The 17,442-nt window shown below is 37.6% G+C and overlaps 1 protein-coding gene across 1 annotated transcript; it reads left to right on the forward strand.

Moving 5' to 3' along the window:
- Positions 1 to 3,216: 3,216 nt before the first annotated feature.
- lrrc18b (leucine rich repeat containing 18b) lies at positions 3,217 to 16,387 on the forward strand. The gene is made up of 2 exons (XM_041815061.1): positions 3,217 to 3,474; positions 15,962 to 16,387. The coding sequence occupies exons 1-2, from the start codon at positions 3,217 to 3,219 to the stop codon at positions 16,385 to 16,387; spliced, it is 684 nt and encodes a 227-aa protein (XP_041670995.1).
- Positions 16,388 to 17,442: the final 1,055 nt, after the last annotated feature.

The raw sequence follows: 17,442 nt of genomic DNA on the forward strand, positions 1-17,442 counted from the left end.
GCAATGTGTGAGGGTGTGTGCATGTGTGTATTAGTGAGTGTGTGAAGAAGTGTGAGATCTTGAAATCAGCGGCACTGTATGACTGTTGTCAGATCACAATTAGGCAACAGGAAAAGACTTAAAACTTTTAACAAAAACTTAAGAAGTGCTGAATGTTTTTGTAAGCCTCCTGCATGCACACATGAGGACATGACATTCTGGATTTAATTCAACACTGTAACGACTTCTACTATTATACTACTGCTCCTACGACTATTATAAACTTTGAGATAACATTTCTGGACTGTCCATTCAAGTCATTGGGAGAATTGGAATCATGGGTATTTTTGGGAATATAGCTTGGAAATTTGCAAGAATTTTAATGGAAAATTTAGGGTATGATTGTGTATTTTTGAGACTTTCTTATAAAATGTTTTTAGTGAATTTCTTTTTTTTTTTTTTTTGTATTTGCTTGGAATTTTTTTTATTTTGGAAGAATTGTATTTGAATTCTTTGGGGGAAAATTTGCTTCAAAATGTATGCTGACAGAAATTCAACTTCATTTAGGGAATTTGACTGGTTTTTCTAGACTTTTACAGAATTTTCAGGGAATTTGTTGGCATGTTTGGGGGATTTTTCGATTTTTTTCATCATGGAGAATTTATTTGTACATTTGGGTTTTTTTATTGCCAGTTTCATTGAAACATTTGGGAAATAACTGAAGAAATTTTGGGGTGTTTTTTATAAGAAACTGTTGAAATATGTGTAAGAATCTTTCACAGAAATAAAAAATAGTTTTTTTCAATTTGGGGAATTTTTGTTGATATTGGACTTCAATTTTGGTCCAAATATATATCCTGTACAAAGACAAAGCTGAGCTATTTAACTTGTCAGGTCCAAATGATCCAAAATAGGTTGGAAAAACTAAAAATGCATTCCAAACAACATTTTCACAATCATTATTGCTGATTATTTTCTACATAAGTAGTGGAAATATTTTTCCTGATTATTTATTAGGGATATAATTATCATAATACTGAAAATAATAGTAGGCTTGTAATAATAATAATAATAATAATAATAATAATAATAATAATAATAAAAATAATAATAAAATACTACTAATAATAATGAAAATATTATTGTTATTATTATTATTATTATTATTATTATTATTACTGATAACTATTATTGTTATCATTATGAACTTATATTTCATCCTGGTTGAAATTTTACCTGTAATGAAGAGAGTAATGGCCACATTTTTTTAATAATGCATTTAAAAAAAATCTAGCAGTAAATATAGAAAAAAGGGGGGAAAGTAAGGAAGGGCCTACTTTAACATTACATTTTCATGACAATTTGAATGAATAACAAAGCATTTCAGAATTTATCAGTAAAAGTTCATAGCCATTTAAAAAGTCATTTTGATTTCTTGATGTTAGATTTCAAAAGAGTATAGGCCGATTATACACAATCCTCTATAATTTGTAGATTTTTTATTATTATTTTGTTTGAATCAGGTTCAGAAGGTCTGCAGTACAGTAAGATTCAGCACCAGAGTGGAAACTCAGAAACCTTCAACAGTGTAAAACAACATGATACAATCTCTGCCATGTTTGAAGATTTATTTAAGCCGACTGCTCCTAGAAACAGTTGCTATCATTTTTAAAAGCATCTTTCAAATACAGACAGTAAAAGAACAAAGTGTGTGGCTGTAGCTGCTCACAGCCGTAAAGTTCACTGACAGCAAACAGCAGTTGCCTGGAAACAGAAGAAAACAAATCCAATGTCTGTCCAAGGGAATCAGTCCAACAGGGAACCAGTGAACCAGCTCTGTCCTCATCTTACTGCAGATCTGTGTATGCATTATCTTCTACAGTGTTCTTTTGATAGAAAGTATTTTTTTCAGTTCATTCTGGACTCAAGAATAGACTTGTTACTGCTGGTAAGAAATCTGAGTCCTCATTTATTGTCTGATGTTTAATGCTTGGATGTGTAAATGTGTCTTATGTTTTGTTTCTTGCAGTGGAAAGCCCAGTGAACTATAGTCTGACTAATTTTTCCTAAACCAAATCTGATTTCATCTAATCTAATCTAATCTAATCCTATTTGTATTGACAGTATTCCAGGTGAAAGTTAAACGCAAGGAAATAATTCAATATTCTGAGCAAATTAAAATTCATAGTGTGTGCATTAAACACAATCTTGTACTCATTTTTATACACATGCATCAACAACCTCTGTCTGTCAGTACTGCTGTTAGATTGTTCATCTCTCTCTTAATGTTTTTCTCAAATTCACCTGGAAACTCACTCATCAGTGTTACAACTTCACCACAAAATCAACCAATGGGAGACAGAGAGCAGTAAGTTCTGTTTGGCTGCTTCTTCTTCAGTGGATGACTGCAGTCACATCTCTTTCCTGTGGCTGAACTGACCTCAGGAAGAAAATGGTCACCAGAAAAGTTATAAAACCCAAGTAGCAGCATCATAAAATCTAAGAATGGTGGACCACAGAGGCACTATGAGGAGAAGTTGTTCCGTCAGGAACACTCTAGTCATACATTTGACCGTTTATTGCAAAACGAAAACACAGTTTTACTTGGCAGAGAAGGCTCTGCTCAGAAGATGCTCCCTGGGTTAGTAGGGCAGCATGCTTTGACTTCCCAAGGAGTGCAAAGCTAGAAACCCGCACATGGATAGGTACATTTATGAAAGCAATGAAATTAGTTCAGAAGCAATTAATCCATTGTAACACAAATCTCAATATGAGGGTACCAGCTTGTGCTATAAAAGAGGAGGCTGGGGTGGAGGAGGTGAAGCTTTACGGCAGCAGCAGATGTATGGTGCATCAACATTAATGCAAACAAGTATTAGTGAGAAGTATGTCGTAATTAAATACGCCTTTGTGTTGAGGGAAAAAGCTGTGATTGGCTGTGAGAGCTGGGAGTCCATTATTGGAATAATTAGGCAAAAATATTACCTCATATTAATGCAGTGCAATAAATCCCTTTGTAAAAGCACAAGCTTGCATTAATTGCCTTGCCATGCTTTGTCAACAACATACGTAAGCTAAAGTTACAGATATTTCATCTCCACAGAAAGGTAAAACTCTGGCTGAGCTGTGTTTGGGAACATAATCTCTCACGTGGTTTGCTCTGTCAGCTCCTCTATCACTGAGTATTATTTACTGTTAACTACAGAAAACCTCTGTGTCCTCTGTCTCTGCAGCAGCATGGCTAAGGGAAAGAAAAGCGCTCACACTAAAAGTAAGATCATCACTTTAAAGATGGCCCAAGATTGTGTGCAGCTCAGTCTGGATGGCAAACGTTGTCTAGATTTGAGTTTGAAGGCGATCAGCACGGTGCCAAAGTGCATCCAGAAGCTGTTTGAGATGGATGAACTGAACCTGAGCAGAAACCTGATCAGAAAGGTCCCGGACTTCACTGACAATTTCATCAGCATCAAAGTTTTGGATCTGCACACTAACTATGTAAGTGAATATCCTTTTTCAACCTGTGTGAACTGTATGTCTCAAATATATGTGAGAGAATGAAAAAATGAAAAAAGACATGGAAAAATATTTAACATGTTGTTGAGGACTCTACCAATTTGTCATGCAAAGCTCAGTTTAAGTAACTGTAACAGACCTACGTAGCTAAGTTCTGGCTTGTGCTCAAAAACTCACAATATCCAGCACCTCACACTTAGCCTGTGTGTGTTTACTGTGCACTCTAGGTGTCCGGTTGCATTGGGAGAAGGATTATTAATGCTGGATTTGGATTTAGGAATACATTTGAGCATATCTGTAATTTTTTATATCATTTTTGGAACATAATTTTGGTTCTATTTTAGGAGTTAGGCAGCTACTTTAAGAGAAGATTTACACCAAAACAGGGGGTTTATTTGCATTCATTAAATTAAAGAAAGTAAAACATGGAAGAATCGCGTGAATGGAACAATTTAAGGAGGCCTTAAAGGGGTTTAAGGTACAATAAATAAGAAGTCTCAAGAGTTTGAGAGTCAACAGAGGCTTCTTGAAAACAAAATGTGAGGTTAAGGCCCATGGACAAACAAATGAATGCAAACTGTTATTTTACTTTCTGATATCTTGCATGTTAGAAAGCAACTTCAAGGTAATAGAAGCAATATTTTTGGGCTCCTGCAACTGCAGCTACAGGGATATTCTCTTGCCCTTACTTATGATACAGAGCATTCAGATTCATTTTCTTATGTTGCAGCTTGATGCTACAGTAAAAAATACACACACACACACTCACACACATATATACATATATATATATATATATATATATATATATATATATATATATATATATATATATTCTCATGAATCTCCTCACAGTACCCCATCATGACAAAGGGAACACATAATTTTAGAGTTTTTTGCTAGTTGATTAAAAAAACTGAAATAACACAATGACGTAGAATGTCAGAGCATTTGCAAAAACACTTAAATGTAGCTCAGTTTCCTCCTGTTGCTGAGATGTTTCTACACCTTGATTGGAGTCAACCTGCGGTAAATTAAAGTGATTGGACATTTTGAATCATTTTGAATTTTATGATGCCAACACATCTCAAAAAAGTAGGGACAGGGCAACAAAAGGCTTGAAAAGTAAGTGTTACTTGTGAAAAACAGCTAACAGAGTATGTGCGAGCTCAGAAACACTTCCAGAAATTGTCTGTCAATCCACAAATGGCAGTTGAAGCTGTATCATGCAAAAAACAAAAAAGACATATGGAAACACAATCCCTGAAATACACCAACTTCTCTCGGCTAATGCTCATTAAAATGGACTGAGGCAAAGTGGGAAACTGTTCTGTGTTCAGATAAATAAAAAAATAACATTTTTCTGTAAACCACAGACAGGAGAGGGGCCATGGGTGTTTTCTTTGTGCACAGTTTAAAAGCTTGCATCTCTAATGCCATAGCCCAGGGGTGTCAAACCCAGTCACAGCAGGGGCCGGATTCTGAATTTAGGTCTAACCTGAGAGCCTAACAGCGTCAACGTTTAACCATGAACTGTCAAACTCTTTTTCATATTATGGGGGAAAAACTTTTCACAGATAAAAAATGATTTTGAGGTTAAAAAAAAAATCAAAATAAAAGTTTAAAGGCTAAGAATCTGAGGCAAAAGTTTAATTTATTAGTTCAAAAGGTCAATACATGAAAACAAATGTAAAGATATTGCTTAAAAAGGCAAATATATCAAATAGAAAGTTGCAATCATGTTTTAAAGGTCAAAATATGAGATAAAATTTGAAATAGTTCAATCAAAAGTTTAAAATGTACAATATTTTAAATTGTGAGCCTTAAAGGTCAAAATCATGAATCAAAAAGGTCAAAATGCAAGAAAAAAGTTGAAATAATTCATTCAAATTGTCAAAATGTGAGATAAAATTTAAAATTGTGAGTCTTAAAGGTCAAAATATGGAACTAAAAGTCGAAGTTGGGAGTTCAAAAGGTCAAAAGGTAAGATAAAATTTGAAATAATGAGTAAAAAAAAGTCAAAATATGAGTTAAAAGGTGAAAATATTTTTAAAAAATCAATTATTAATTATTAATTGACAAGCTCAAAATACATGATCAAACATCAAACTCTTAATTTAAAAAAGCAGGACATGAAATTAAATGTGAAAATATTGTTTTAAAAAGGCAGATATATCAAGTAGAAAGTTGCAATCATGTTTCAAAGTCAAATATCAGTTAAAATGTTTTAACCGTGGCACCTTTGCTGTTGCCTTGGCAACTAGCAATCCACAGTTTATGTGAAAACAGAGACTTTATACACACATGTGTTTAATGTTTCATGCAAGATGGACTCCAACAACAATGGCAGACTGTGGAGTTTGGTTTGCGCTTCTCACTTCCTGTTGTCTTTTTCTTGAAATTGTCTAATTTTGTGATGTCGGGTCAACCCCACCTCAGGGTTTGTCCACAAACATTTCTGTTAGTGATTTTTGTATGTAAACCGTGGACTGTAGAAAGAATTGGACGAACCCCGTGTGACGTCAGTCGTCTGCTTACTACAGGAGGAGTAAAACGGCGCTTGAAGCCAATCCGTGGAGGCTTCCATATTAAAATCAAAGTCTCCACCGAACTTTGGATCAACCTAACGGCCCGCCCACTAAGTGCGACCTCCTGTCAGCCTGCTAGCTAGCATTCCGGTTGACAGGAACGGAGCCTCTGCCTGCCCAGCTATCTGTCAATCAAATGAGATGCGCCAATCACCGTGAAGTGAGGTTTATCCTAAATATAACCCAAACGATCACGGTACAAAAAAATTCACCCCCCATTCAGTGGGAGCACAATAAGACACTAGCTAATGAGACACGTTTGGTGTTTTGAGCCAGGCTGTAAACCAGTTTATTATGTGTGTCAAAACCGGCTGTTTAACATGTGTGCAGATGGAACTTCTGGTTTTCCTGCAGCCAGCCTCAAGTGGACAGTCGCGGTATAGCAATTTTTTGCACTTCTGCATTAGCTTCATTTTTTAGGACCGGAGGATGTCGCTTGACGGAAACACCTCTCGACTCTTAAGAAGAATGAGTCTATATGTTTGACATCTTAAAGTTACACTGCCACCTACAGGTCTGGCATATAAATCACAACATGTGTGTCATTTTTCATTTAGAACTGATGCTGATAAAAAATGATGTTCTCTGAATGCAGAACATTCATAACAAGCCAGAACAAGCCATAATGAGAGACAACTTTCATATTTCATCGCTGATAATTGCAGCCACCACACAAAGATATTCACATTAATTCAAAACAGAAATAAGACACAGCAAACACATGACTCTCGGTTCAAAAGAACTCTATTGAAGACTATTTACAATATTTATGGGTGGGGTGGGAGGAGAGAAGGGGAGTGGGGGTGGGGGTCAGGTGATAGTAGGGATATAGCTGTTGCTACATCCCATTTTGATCCATGAAACACATTTCCAGCTCCTCCCATATCAGCGCCTCTCTGAGCCTCTCCACCTCAAACTTTTTTCTCACCCCTTTCCTCTCCTTCTCCATCTTTTCTTCTTTCCCTTCCTCCTCCATGTTTGTTTTCCTCTGCATCTCTTGAACTGGGCGGTTCATTTCCTCCGTCTTCTTGGCTTTCCTCATGCTGAGCTTGAAGACATCAATCTAAAACACATTATCTTAGTGTAAATAAAAGAGCAGATAGAACGCTGATTTAAATCTAATGTATAATTTTGATAATAAACCATCTATGATGGTTTAAATAAATCATCAAGATGTGATTAAATTAGGGCTGTCAAAAGATTAAAAGTTTTATTAAAAATTAATCTCAGGGTTTCTGTAGTTAACTGCAATTAATCACACCCTTTTGATGGGTTTTAAAGTTCCACTAGATTGCATTTAAAGGTGATTTTGTTTGATTTGATATTTTTCTAAGTAAGGGTGAGTGATCCTCTGTTTGGACAAAGCCAAGCTTTCATAATGAACTCACTCATAGAAAAAGGAACTTGTTCTGAACTTTAAAGGACAAGAGGTTAAAAGGATAAACTCTGATTTGTCCATTGTGCTTTTTTTTAAGTGAAAGGAGACATTAAAGAGCAGTGTGGACTTATTTTACATCACTGTGGCTGTAGAGAGACGCTGACGTTTAACCAAAGTGTTGAAATGGACAATAAATCATGCAATTAATCTCAACTAAAAAAAAAAAAAAAAGAGTCCACTAATTGTTAATCCTAGTTAATGACAATTAATGCAATTAATCTTGACAACCCGAGTTCAAATGTAACTTTAAAAAAAAAATCTCAGTTTGTACCAAGAAACTTAGATACAGTTGTTTGAAGGAGAAATTTGTTCCTGTGATATAAAATAGATAAAACAGAATGAATTATGACCTGTAACGTCTGAAGTTGAACTCTAATAAGATATTAAACATATTAAACATTTTGATCTGTTTTTCCAACAAACAGTAGAAAAGTATTAATACATGATCATTAGGGAGGTTCAATAAGGGTATCAATATCAATAGTAAATAACAATCATGGGTCCACCATGATTTCAGGAGGTCATCTTTAAGTTTTCTAACCTCTGTCTGCTCAGACATGGCACCCTTCAGAGGTTTGTTTCGCTCTGTAAGAGCTTCACTCTCTTTGACCGTGCTTTGTGGAGCATCTTCATGGTCCTGTATGACTCCTTTGATACTGGCAGTCTGATGGACTATCCATCTGAGTTGGTGATGGTTTTCTTGTTTGGCCATAATACTGGTTCAGTTCTGGATTATCCATCCAGACCAGTGGTGGTTTTCTTATTTTGTCATTATTCTGGCTTGGCGCCTGGTTAACCATCTGGACTGTTGTTGGCACGCTCTGTTTGCCAATATACTGGTTCTGTGCCTGGTTATTCATCCAGTCCAGGGATGGTTTGTGTCTTTGGCCATTATCTTGGCTCTGTGCCTGGTTGTCCATCTGGACCAGGGATTGTTTGCTTGTTTTGCCAATATTCTGGCTTGGCGCCTGGTTATCCATCTGAATTGGTGATGGCTCGCTTGTTTTGCCATTATACTGGCTCTGTGCCTGACTTTCCATCCGCACTTGGGATGGTTTGCATTATTTGCCATTATACTGGCTCTGTTCTTGATTGTCCATCTGGACTGGTATCGGCACATTCTTTTTGCCATTATTGTGGATCTGCAAGTGGTTATCCATCTGGACCAGTGGTGGTTTGCTTGTTTCACCATCATACAGGCTCTGTTCCTGGTTATCCATCTGGATTGGTGATGGCTTGCTTATTTTGCCATTATCCTGGCCCTGTCCTGGGTGATTCCCTTCAGCTGACAGAGAAACACTTTTAATGCAATAATATTGGCTTTGTCCTTGATCCTCCAGGATCTTTCCAGTCTCATCCTCCTGGACTTTAATTTGCTCGTGCAGCTCAAAGCTCTTGTCTTTAAGAGATTTGATTTCCTCTTTTAGAGCTCCGTTCTCATCACAGGTGGAGTCCAAAGTTGTTTTAAGGTTCTGTACAATTTCAAACAAAACAGTGTTTAACATATGAAGCACAGAAAACACAACCAGAGCATTTATTCATAGTGAGGAAACCATGGTAGAAAGGTTGCTTGTGAATTGTGAAGGGATGTATTCATAAATGACCTTACAATATCTTAAATTTTTGAAGGAAGACATTAGGAAACTACATAAAAATGGCATGGGAATTATTGGGGAAGGACTCCCTTTAATTTAGTGGTCTTAAATGCAGAAATGACCAAAAATGACAAATAAATTATGGAGGAAGTTTTTAAGAAATTATGAATGAAGGCATTCAGAAATGACCTTAAAAGTTACTTTAAAATTAGGACTCACTTTCATTTAGTGGGCCAAAATAAAGAAATGACCTGGAAATTATCAGGCAAAGTATGTAGAAAAAGTATTGTCTTATTTCTAATGAATTACTTGGTAAAATAACACTTCAGAGGATTGCCACAATATTGCAAAGAATTACTTGGTAATTAAATCATTATCACAGGGTATATATTTGTACTATTACCATAGTTCTAAGTTATTACTTGGTAATTACCACCTTATCCATGATAATATATATTACACTGTCATTATTCTGTAGTTACTAGGTAATCAAGGCCCTCTAAATTAAAGTGATACCTCAGTGTTAATGCAGTGCAGTGAGTTGGACACATATACGTACCATTATATTATTCCCCTGGACACACAGCTCTGCAGACCATAATCTCTCCTGCTTGAGGACTCCTGACACTTCTTTAGCTCCATCTCTGTCTTAGTCAGTTGGTGCAAAGTGTCCACATGGGCCCTGGTTCTGGCCTGCCACTTCTTGATTTCCTTCTTAAGGAGTTCATCCTTGGACTTCAACTCCTCTTCAAATTTTCTGGCCTCCATCTCTTTGGCCTGTTTAAGAGCATTATTCTCTGAAGTCAGAGAATCGGTTTTCTCTTCTAGAGCTCTGATTTTATTCAGAGCTGCTTGCAGAGCATCACTCAGGCTCTGTACAAGCTGGCTGTCAGTGAGCTTAGGCTGAGTGGCAGCACCAGAATGGACGGGCATACAAGCCTGAAAGACGAAAACATGTTCAAAGTTTATAACATGAATGGACTTATTAATACTGAGGAAACCATAGTAGCTACAAGTACGAGTTATGAACTGACGATTTAGGAACTGGCATTGTCGGAAGGATTTCTAACCCTAACTGCAACCCTTTACTAATGTTTACTAATGCATCGGTGAAGCATTCAGAGCTGTCTTCATAAACAGTTTTGTTCTATTTCTGCTGAGTTTTGTGCTGACCTTTAGTTACATTTCTTAGAGACAAACTGAGTGAAAATAATTTTGGCACAAAAGCTTTTGGTGAAAAGTGAAACAAAAACAAACAGACTGAACTTGATCACAGCTGACCAAAAGTTTGTGTCCAATGAGAAAGTCTTACCATGCTTACGTCAGGAAAGCGTGAGTCCATGACGGGACAGATAATAAAGAAATCTCCACAGTAAAAGTCACAAAAACATCAGCAGGGAAAACATTCACGGAAATCTGCACAGAAAACTGTTTTAAAAAATCACACAAGGTGACAAACTTGAATCCAAAGCTTCACAGCGATGAGACTTTTGATGATCTTTAGTTGATAAATCTCACAAAACCAAAGTGCTAACTAACCATAAAATCTTTCCGAAAGAGTCAAGAAATCGCTTCCAAAACACAAACTACTACTGCTCAGTTCGAGGGACGAGTGCGGATCCAAATTTTCTGTCAAACTGGGAGTCTGTTTAAGCTCTGATCTTGTTCTGTGTGACGTCACGAGGGTAAACAGACCAATATTATCTGTTCTAAATTCTAACATTCAAAAACACTATGGCTGCACTTTTCCAAATTGTGTGTTACCTTTTAAGGGCACATTCACACCAGAGCTGTTTGGTCCGCTTTAAACGAACTCTGCTCCGTTTTCCCAGATTGTCTGGTTTGTTTGGAGTGGTGTGAAAGTTCACACCAAGTCTGGTGCGGACCAAACAAGCGGACTCTGGTCTGCTTGAAAACAGGGGGTCTCGGTCTGCTCCTAAACGAACCCTGGTGCGGTTCATTTGAGGTGTGAAAGCAAAGCGGACCAATTTGTGAACCAAAGGCAGGAAGTGGCATGAAGTGTAATGATATACGGATTTATATGTGATTTATTACACTAAAATACATGTCGGTACCTTGCTTGGCGTCTGTGTAGCCATAGCAACATGTCATAGTCCCTGCTTATTTATTTGTCTCATGTTAAGAATGACATGTTGGACAGCTCACCATCTCGCTGGCTGCTCATAATACTCCAGTGCAAGAGCAGAAAACCCAAGACAGCGTAAATTCTTTGTTTTTTCATTGTTTATGTGGATAAAAGAATGGCAGAAGGAGATGGATTTCCCCGTTTCATCTTCTTCTATCCCAGCTTTTCTTCTTGGTTGCCGTTTGTTTGTGATGACAGTGCCCCTAACGGGCAGAGGTTGTAGGTGTTCAGAAAATTTGGTCCGTTTTCCCAAGAGCAGTATGAATGCAAACCAAACCATTTTCCCCCTCTTAACCTGTTTATTGACAAGTTTTGCTGCTTTTACCACTTAATCCATTTTTGACTTTTTTGGCCCATTCATCACATTTAGGATCATGTGCAATACATCTAACCTGGCACGCCAGATGGATGTGCTTCACACATCCATCCGGTAAACCACTTATAGACAGCGTTTGGGAAAAGGCAGAGCCTTTGAACAAACACTGAGAGGGTGATTGGATGAATGTTATGTCTGTCTGTCACATTTTGGTTGTGTACAGTCACAATGGGATGGATGGAGCAGCAACAAAGGAGTTAGGAGGATACCAAAAACGTATAAAAAGAATTCATTCATGTATGGTGTAATTGTAGCCATGATTACTATATTGAAGTTAAAGCAAATCATTTCACAACACTGGTTTAAAACTATGTTTAAAAAAATAACACTAGGATATCTGGAAATAATTTGCTTTGTTTAACAAAACCAAAAATCAAAAAATGCTGTTTTCAAAGGGAGGGTAATTATTTCATCCTCATCTCTATCTTACCTTATTTCTGGATCTTTGCTTGATGATCAGTCTTGTAATATTAAAGACATTTACAAATGTTTTAGCTGTGTTCAGTACAGTTCTTGCCATTCAACAAACCTTAGTCAGCTAATGTTTTTTAATTTCAGAACAATCGAGTTAAAAATTCAGCATTTCATACTATGAGGCTCAGTGTTCGACTAGTATTAATCAAAGCACAAACATGCTTAATTACAGCCTTAGTGAACAATCTACAACACTTTTAATGCCCTAACTTTAACTACAAGTTTCACTGTCTATATCTGCCAACTGTGTATTGTTGTTGGCCTTATCCCTCTGATCTAAAATGATGTGAACTGCCCAAACAAATAATATACAAACTGTTAAAACACTTTAAACCTTTTCCTACCACTGGAAGAACAATAACACATGAAGCCATCAGGCATAGTTGGAAGACGACTCACAACATCTGGTGGACATTTCGTCAAGAGTCATGGCCCGTCTCCCTGTCCTACTATTTGTTGTTTTTCCTCCTCTGCAACCAATCTCCTAGCTCTTGTCATGCTGGCTTGTGTTGGTCCATAACCTCAATGTTTGCACAAGGAACTGAAGGGGAGGAAATAAATGTAAACTAAATTGTTGACAAGTTAGTGCTGAGGTAAAGTAAGCTGTGTGAAATCCACGTGTGTCCAAAATGTGATGCTGTTGTGCGGTGATTGTCCTTATTAGAGGCTGTTCTGTCATATCAACTCCTTGATGTGTCTTACAAAGGATGGTAAAATATGCAGCAACTTTTGCTGGTATGTGGTAAAAGAAATGACACGGAAATGACGGCATGTTCATGCTGCAGATTAATAGACAAGGTTAGTCCATACTGTGCCAAGAACTTTGAATCCAAAAGGCCGGTTTGCAATAGGACTTGAAAGATGGTGAACTATAACTGTGCAGGACAAAGCTTGAAGAAAATCGTGAGGAGGTCTGCAGCAGTCCTGCGCTCAGTCTTGCTGCGTTATCTGGTGGAGCCAATGATTAGAGGTCTTCAACAGTCTTAACCTATTCTCAAACTTGAAATGGGTAAGACACCTGCATGCAGCAAGTGGGCCCCTGCAGAGCTGATGGCGCAGGATGAACTTAGTGTCGAGTAAAGGTGCCCAATGCCGTTGTTCATCAGACCCCTGAAAGGGCGTTGGTTGGTAGAGAAAGCAGGCTGGTGGCCATGGAAGGCAAAATCTGCTAAGAAGTATTTAACATCTCACCTGCCAGATCAACTAGCCCTGAAAATGGATGGCACTGGAGCAGCTCTTGGCACCGGGCCCATACCTGGCCGTCGCTGGCAACAGGTGCCACAAGGTCTACGCTGCAAAGAGTAGGATGGTCACCACAGTGAACATGGAAGCCTGGGGTCGCAGGCTTGGGATCTAGGTGGTGGTAGCAAATATTGGAGCTACTGTGGCTGAGAAAGGTAGAGTTAGTCATTGTGCAATCAGAAGGTAGTGGGTTTGGTCCCCAGCTACGTGTCAATGTGTCCTTGGGCAAGCCCCTAAACCCCCACTGCTCCCACTGCTTTGTCTGTGTAAATGGGTATGTTTGAACAGGATATGCTAACACTGCATAGCGACCTCTGCCATCAGTGTGTGAATGTGGATTGGATGGGTAGGTGTGACCTGCGGTGTAGAAGTAATTTGGGTAGTCAGATTACTAGGCTAAGCACTTTACAAGCTCAATGCTTGCCGTATGGTGCTCCTCTTACAACAACAAACGTCTAAATTGGTTTGTTAGAGTTTATCTGACCAAAATAATCCACAAAATGAGTAAAAGTTGCTGTGTATTTCTCTGTTGTGCTGGCTCTGTCAGACTTTATGTTATCACATTAAAAAAGCCAGAAAGTGGTGTAAATAAGAGGCTAATTAGACGGTCAGGGCCAAGTACAAAACTCCCCTTGTGTGTGGTGGAACCATTGTGTCGGGCGTACAGCAGGAGGTAAGTCAATTACTGATGGATAAATCAGCACATAGATGAGAAGATGGTGATGACAGGTTGACATGTGAGCATGGTCATTTATTGAGTTTTCTCCAACAGTGGCTTTGCCACTCTCCCATAAAGCTTTGACTGAAAACTCAGGCAACAGTTGTTGTATGTAGAGTCTCTCCCATCTCAGCTGCTGAAGCTTGGAACTCCTTCAGAGTAGTCATGGCTGTCTTGGTGGCCTCTCCCACTAGTCTCCTTCTTGCTCAACAACGGATTATAATTGTGCTAAGTGTAAAAACAAATGTTCATTTCCTTTTTTTAAAGAAAGTTTTTGAGATGGCATAAATCAAGTGAAGACTGGACTTAAACTTTGGACACAAGGACTTGCTTTGGACACATGAATTGCTTCCCCTCCCCTCTATACACCAGTTCCTTGTTCTCTATTATGACAAGCAGAGATGCATTTAATGCATCAGTCTGGTCTGTTTCTGAGTTTAATTGTATGCATCAGTAGACATGACGAGCAAAATTACTCAAGAGGAGCAGTTGTGCCTCAGTGAAGTCAATGGCGGCTCCTAACATGGGTCCAGTGTGGTGGGCCATGATGAACGAGGGAACAAATTGTGGAAACTGCTACACATTACATAGCAAACCTATTAAATTACATAAAGACCAGTTCTGTAGATGGTAGAAATCCCTGTTGAGTACTGTTGATGTTTCTGACTTCTAAATAGTAGGAATAGGCTGCAGACATTTTATCTCCCATGGCCACTCTCACAGATCATTCAACTAAGACACTGAATATCTCAGAAAAAAGTGCTGTAACTTGTCAGTACAACGTATTTCCAGTTTTAGATTTGTATTCATAAACAAAGTTCGGCAGTTACATTCATGAAATAACCACATTGCAGACATTACAGACTAAGAAACATCTGGTAAATAAAACAGAGAGGAAAGTCAGAGATGTAAAACATTTAATAACGTATAGACCTGTTTTAGAGGTAGTTACATGAACAGTGGCTGACCTTCGTTTTGTTAGCTATCACTGACTTCTCTTTTAATGTTACTCTAGAATTAGTCTCACCTTCTTCTGAACGCTGCAGCACTCAAGAGCAAAAATGTTTCACTGAATACGGTTCCGTTTTCTTTTGAACACTTGGATTAACTTAGTAAATTTCTATAATGAAAATAACTATTTATAAATGGTGTCCTGTTCATTGTTAGGATTATTTTGTTTATTTGGTGTCCTTTCACATCATATTCACTAATGCTTCTCAGATTTTGTGTGTTTAGATGTTATTCACGCAAAACTGGAATCCTCTCGAGGGCAGCAGGGCTGAAATGGCATACTTTACTGTATTTATCCACCTTACCCCTAGGATGTAACATTTTTTTAAACCTCTTTATGCATAGTACAAAATGAAATAAAATAAGATAAAATCAAATTAAATTAAATTAAATTAAACTAAATTAAATTAAAATTAAGAAAACAAAATAACAGTAGATTAAATTAAATTACATTACAATAATCAAATTAAATTAGATTAAAATAAAATAAAGAAAACAAAATAATAATAGATTAACTTGAATGAAAGTGAATTAAAATAAAATAAAATAATAAAATTTAATTAAATCAAATTAAACTAAACTAAATTAGAATAATGAAAACAAAATAACTTTAAATAAAATAAAATAAAATAAAATAATAAAAATAATACAATTAAATTAATTTAAATTGAATCAAATTTATTTTAATTTAAAATAAACAAAATAACGTTAAATAAAGTAAAATAAAATAAAATAAATCTATTACCTGCTTAATGCAATTAAAAGGCTGGCTATGGCAGCTATACATGGTTTGCAATGGAGCATGATTTCCCAGTCATAGCACATATATTTAAAAAAAAAAACTTGAGTTATGGTTGAATGTCTAACTGTCTTTCCTGCAGCTGGAGGAGCTCCCTGTGTCTATTGGTCGACTACAGAACCTGCTGGTCTTAAACCTCTGTAACAACCGTCTGACAGGCCTCCCCAGTGAGGTTGGCCTCCTGAAGAAGCTCCACACCCTCAACCTGGGGCTGAACCTGCTCAACGCTCTCCCCGCCTCTATCGCTGGGCTGAAAGAGCTCTGTCACATCGGCCTCTCTGACAACAGATTCGAGCGCTACCCTGGCTGCCTCTTAAAGCTACCAAAGCTGGAGAAGGTCAACCTGGACAGAAACCCCCTCCTCTCTGAGAAAACAACCAACCAGGAGTCACCAGTGCTCACAGAGAGGCTGCACATGGTGAAGGAGAGCTCCCTGTGTGAGGACTGTCTCTGTAAGTTCAAAGCTGAGATGAGGATGCTGGAGGATGCTGAATGGAATGAACCTTAACCAGCAGTGGTCCTGACTATAGAACAAATAAAAGAGATCAGATGGACATTTCAGGTTTTAAACTACACGTCATTTTATATGAATTGAATCTAAGTGTGAGCATGTAAAATAAAACATACCAGAATATCCAGTGATCCTCTTTGGGGAAAGTGCTTTGTTTGTTTTCTTTTAGGATTTTCTCATCAAGGTCAGCATTTATCAACGACTTAATACAAAAGAGAAAAGTACCAATAATACTTATTATTGTGCTAACAACCACTCTGCCCCTAGAGGGCAGCAAAGACAAGCTATGATGGCAAATACTCTTTCACCATCCTCTCCTTCATCATGAATGTTTCTGCAATCATAGATTGAATCCAGTAAGTATTCACATGATATATTTTACTGTGTTCTTGTGTTATTTAAGGTTTCAAAAAGAGACATAATAAGGAGTGAAATGTTTTGTTGTTGGTATTTTCTCTATATAGGAGCTAAACACACATCTAACTTAAAATAAGATTAAAAATTCACTAACCACTTAATGAGGGGTTTGTTTTATTTGCACACATTCCAACTTTCACCTCCCGCTCCCACAGCCAATCACAGCTCATTCTTCTCAACAAAGAGGTCCATTTAAATAAGACATACTTCTCACTAATCCCTGCTTGTATTAATGCTGCTGCTGCTGGCAAAGCTTAACCTCCTCCACCCCAGCAGTCTCCTTTATAGCATAAAGCTGTTGCACCCTCATATTCAGATTCATGCTACAATGGATCAATTGCTTTTGAACTAATTTCACTGTATTCAGTTGACATTATCATAAACGTATCCATCCAAAGGATTTTTCTAGCCTCCCGAGAAAATCAAAACATGCTGCTTGACAAACCCAGGGGGCATTTGAGCAGAGCCTTCTGCACCAAGCATGGGTGTACCACGGCGGGGGGGGGGGGGCTTACCTTAAATTACCAGGCCCACAGTAGGGAGGGGCCCTTGAGAAGCCTGGAATTAAGTGTTTTTGTTTTTTTTTTATTATTTTCTGCTTGGTAATTAAGGTCATTATTAGGGTCTTTATAAGA

Source organism: Cheilinus undulatus, linkage group 20 (genome assembly GCF_018320785.1).
Source record: "Cheilinus undulatus linkage group 20, ASM1832078v1, whole genome shotgun sequence".
Classification (NCBI taxonomy): Eukaryota; Metazoa; Chordata; class Actinopteri; order Labriformes; family Labridae; genus Cheilinus; species Cheilinus undulatus.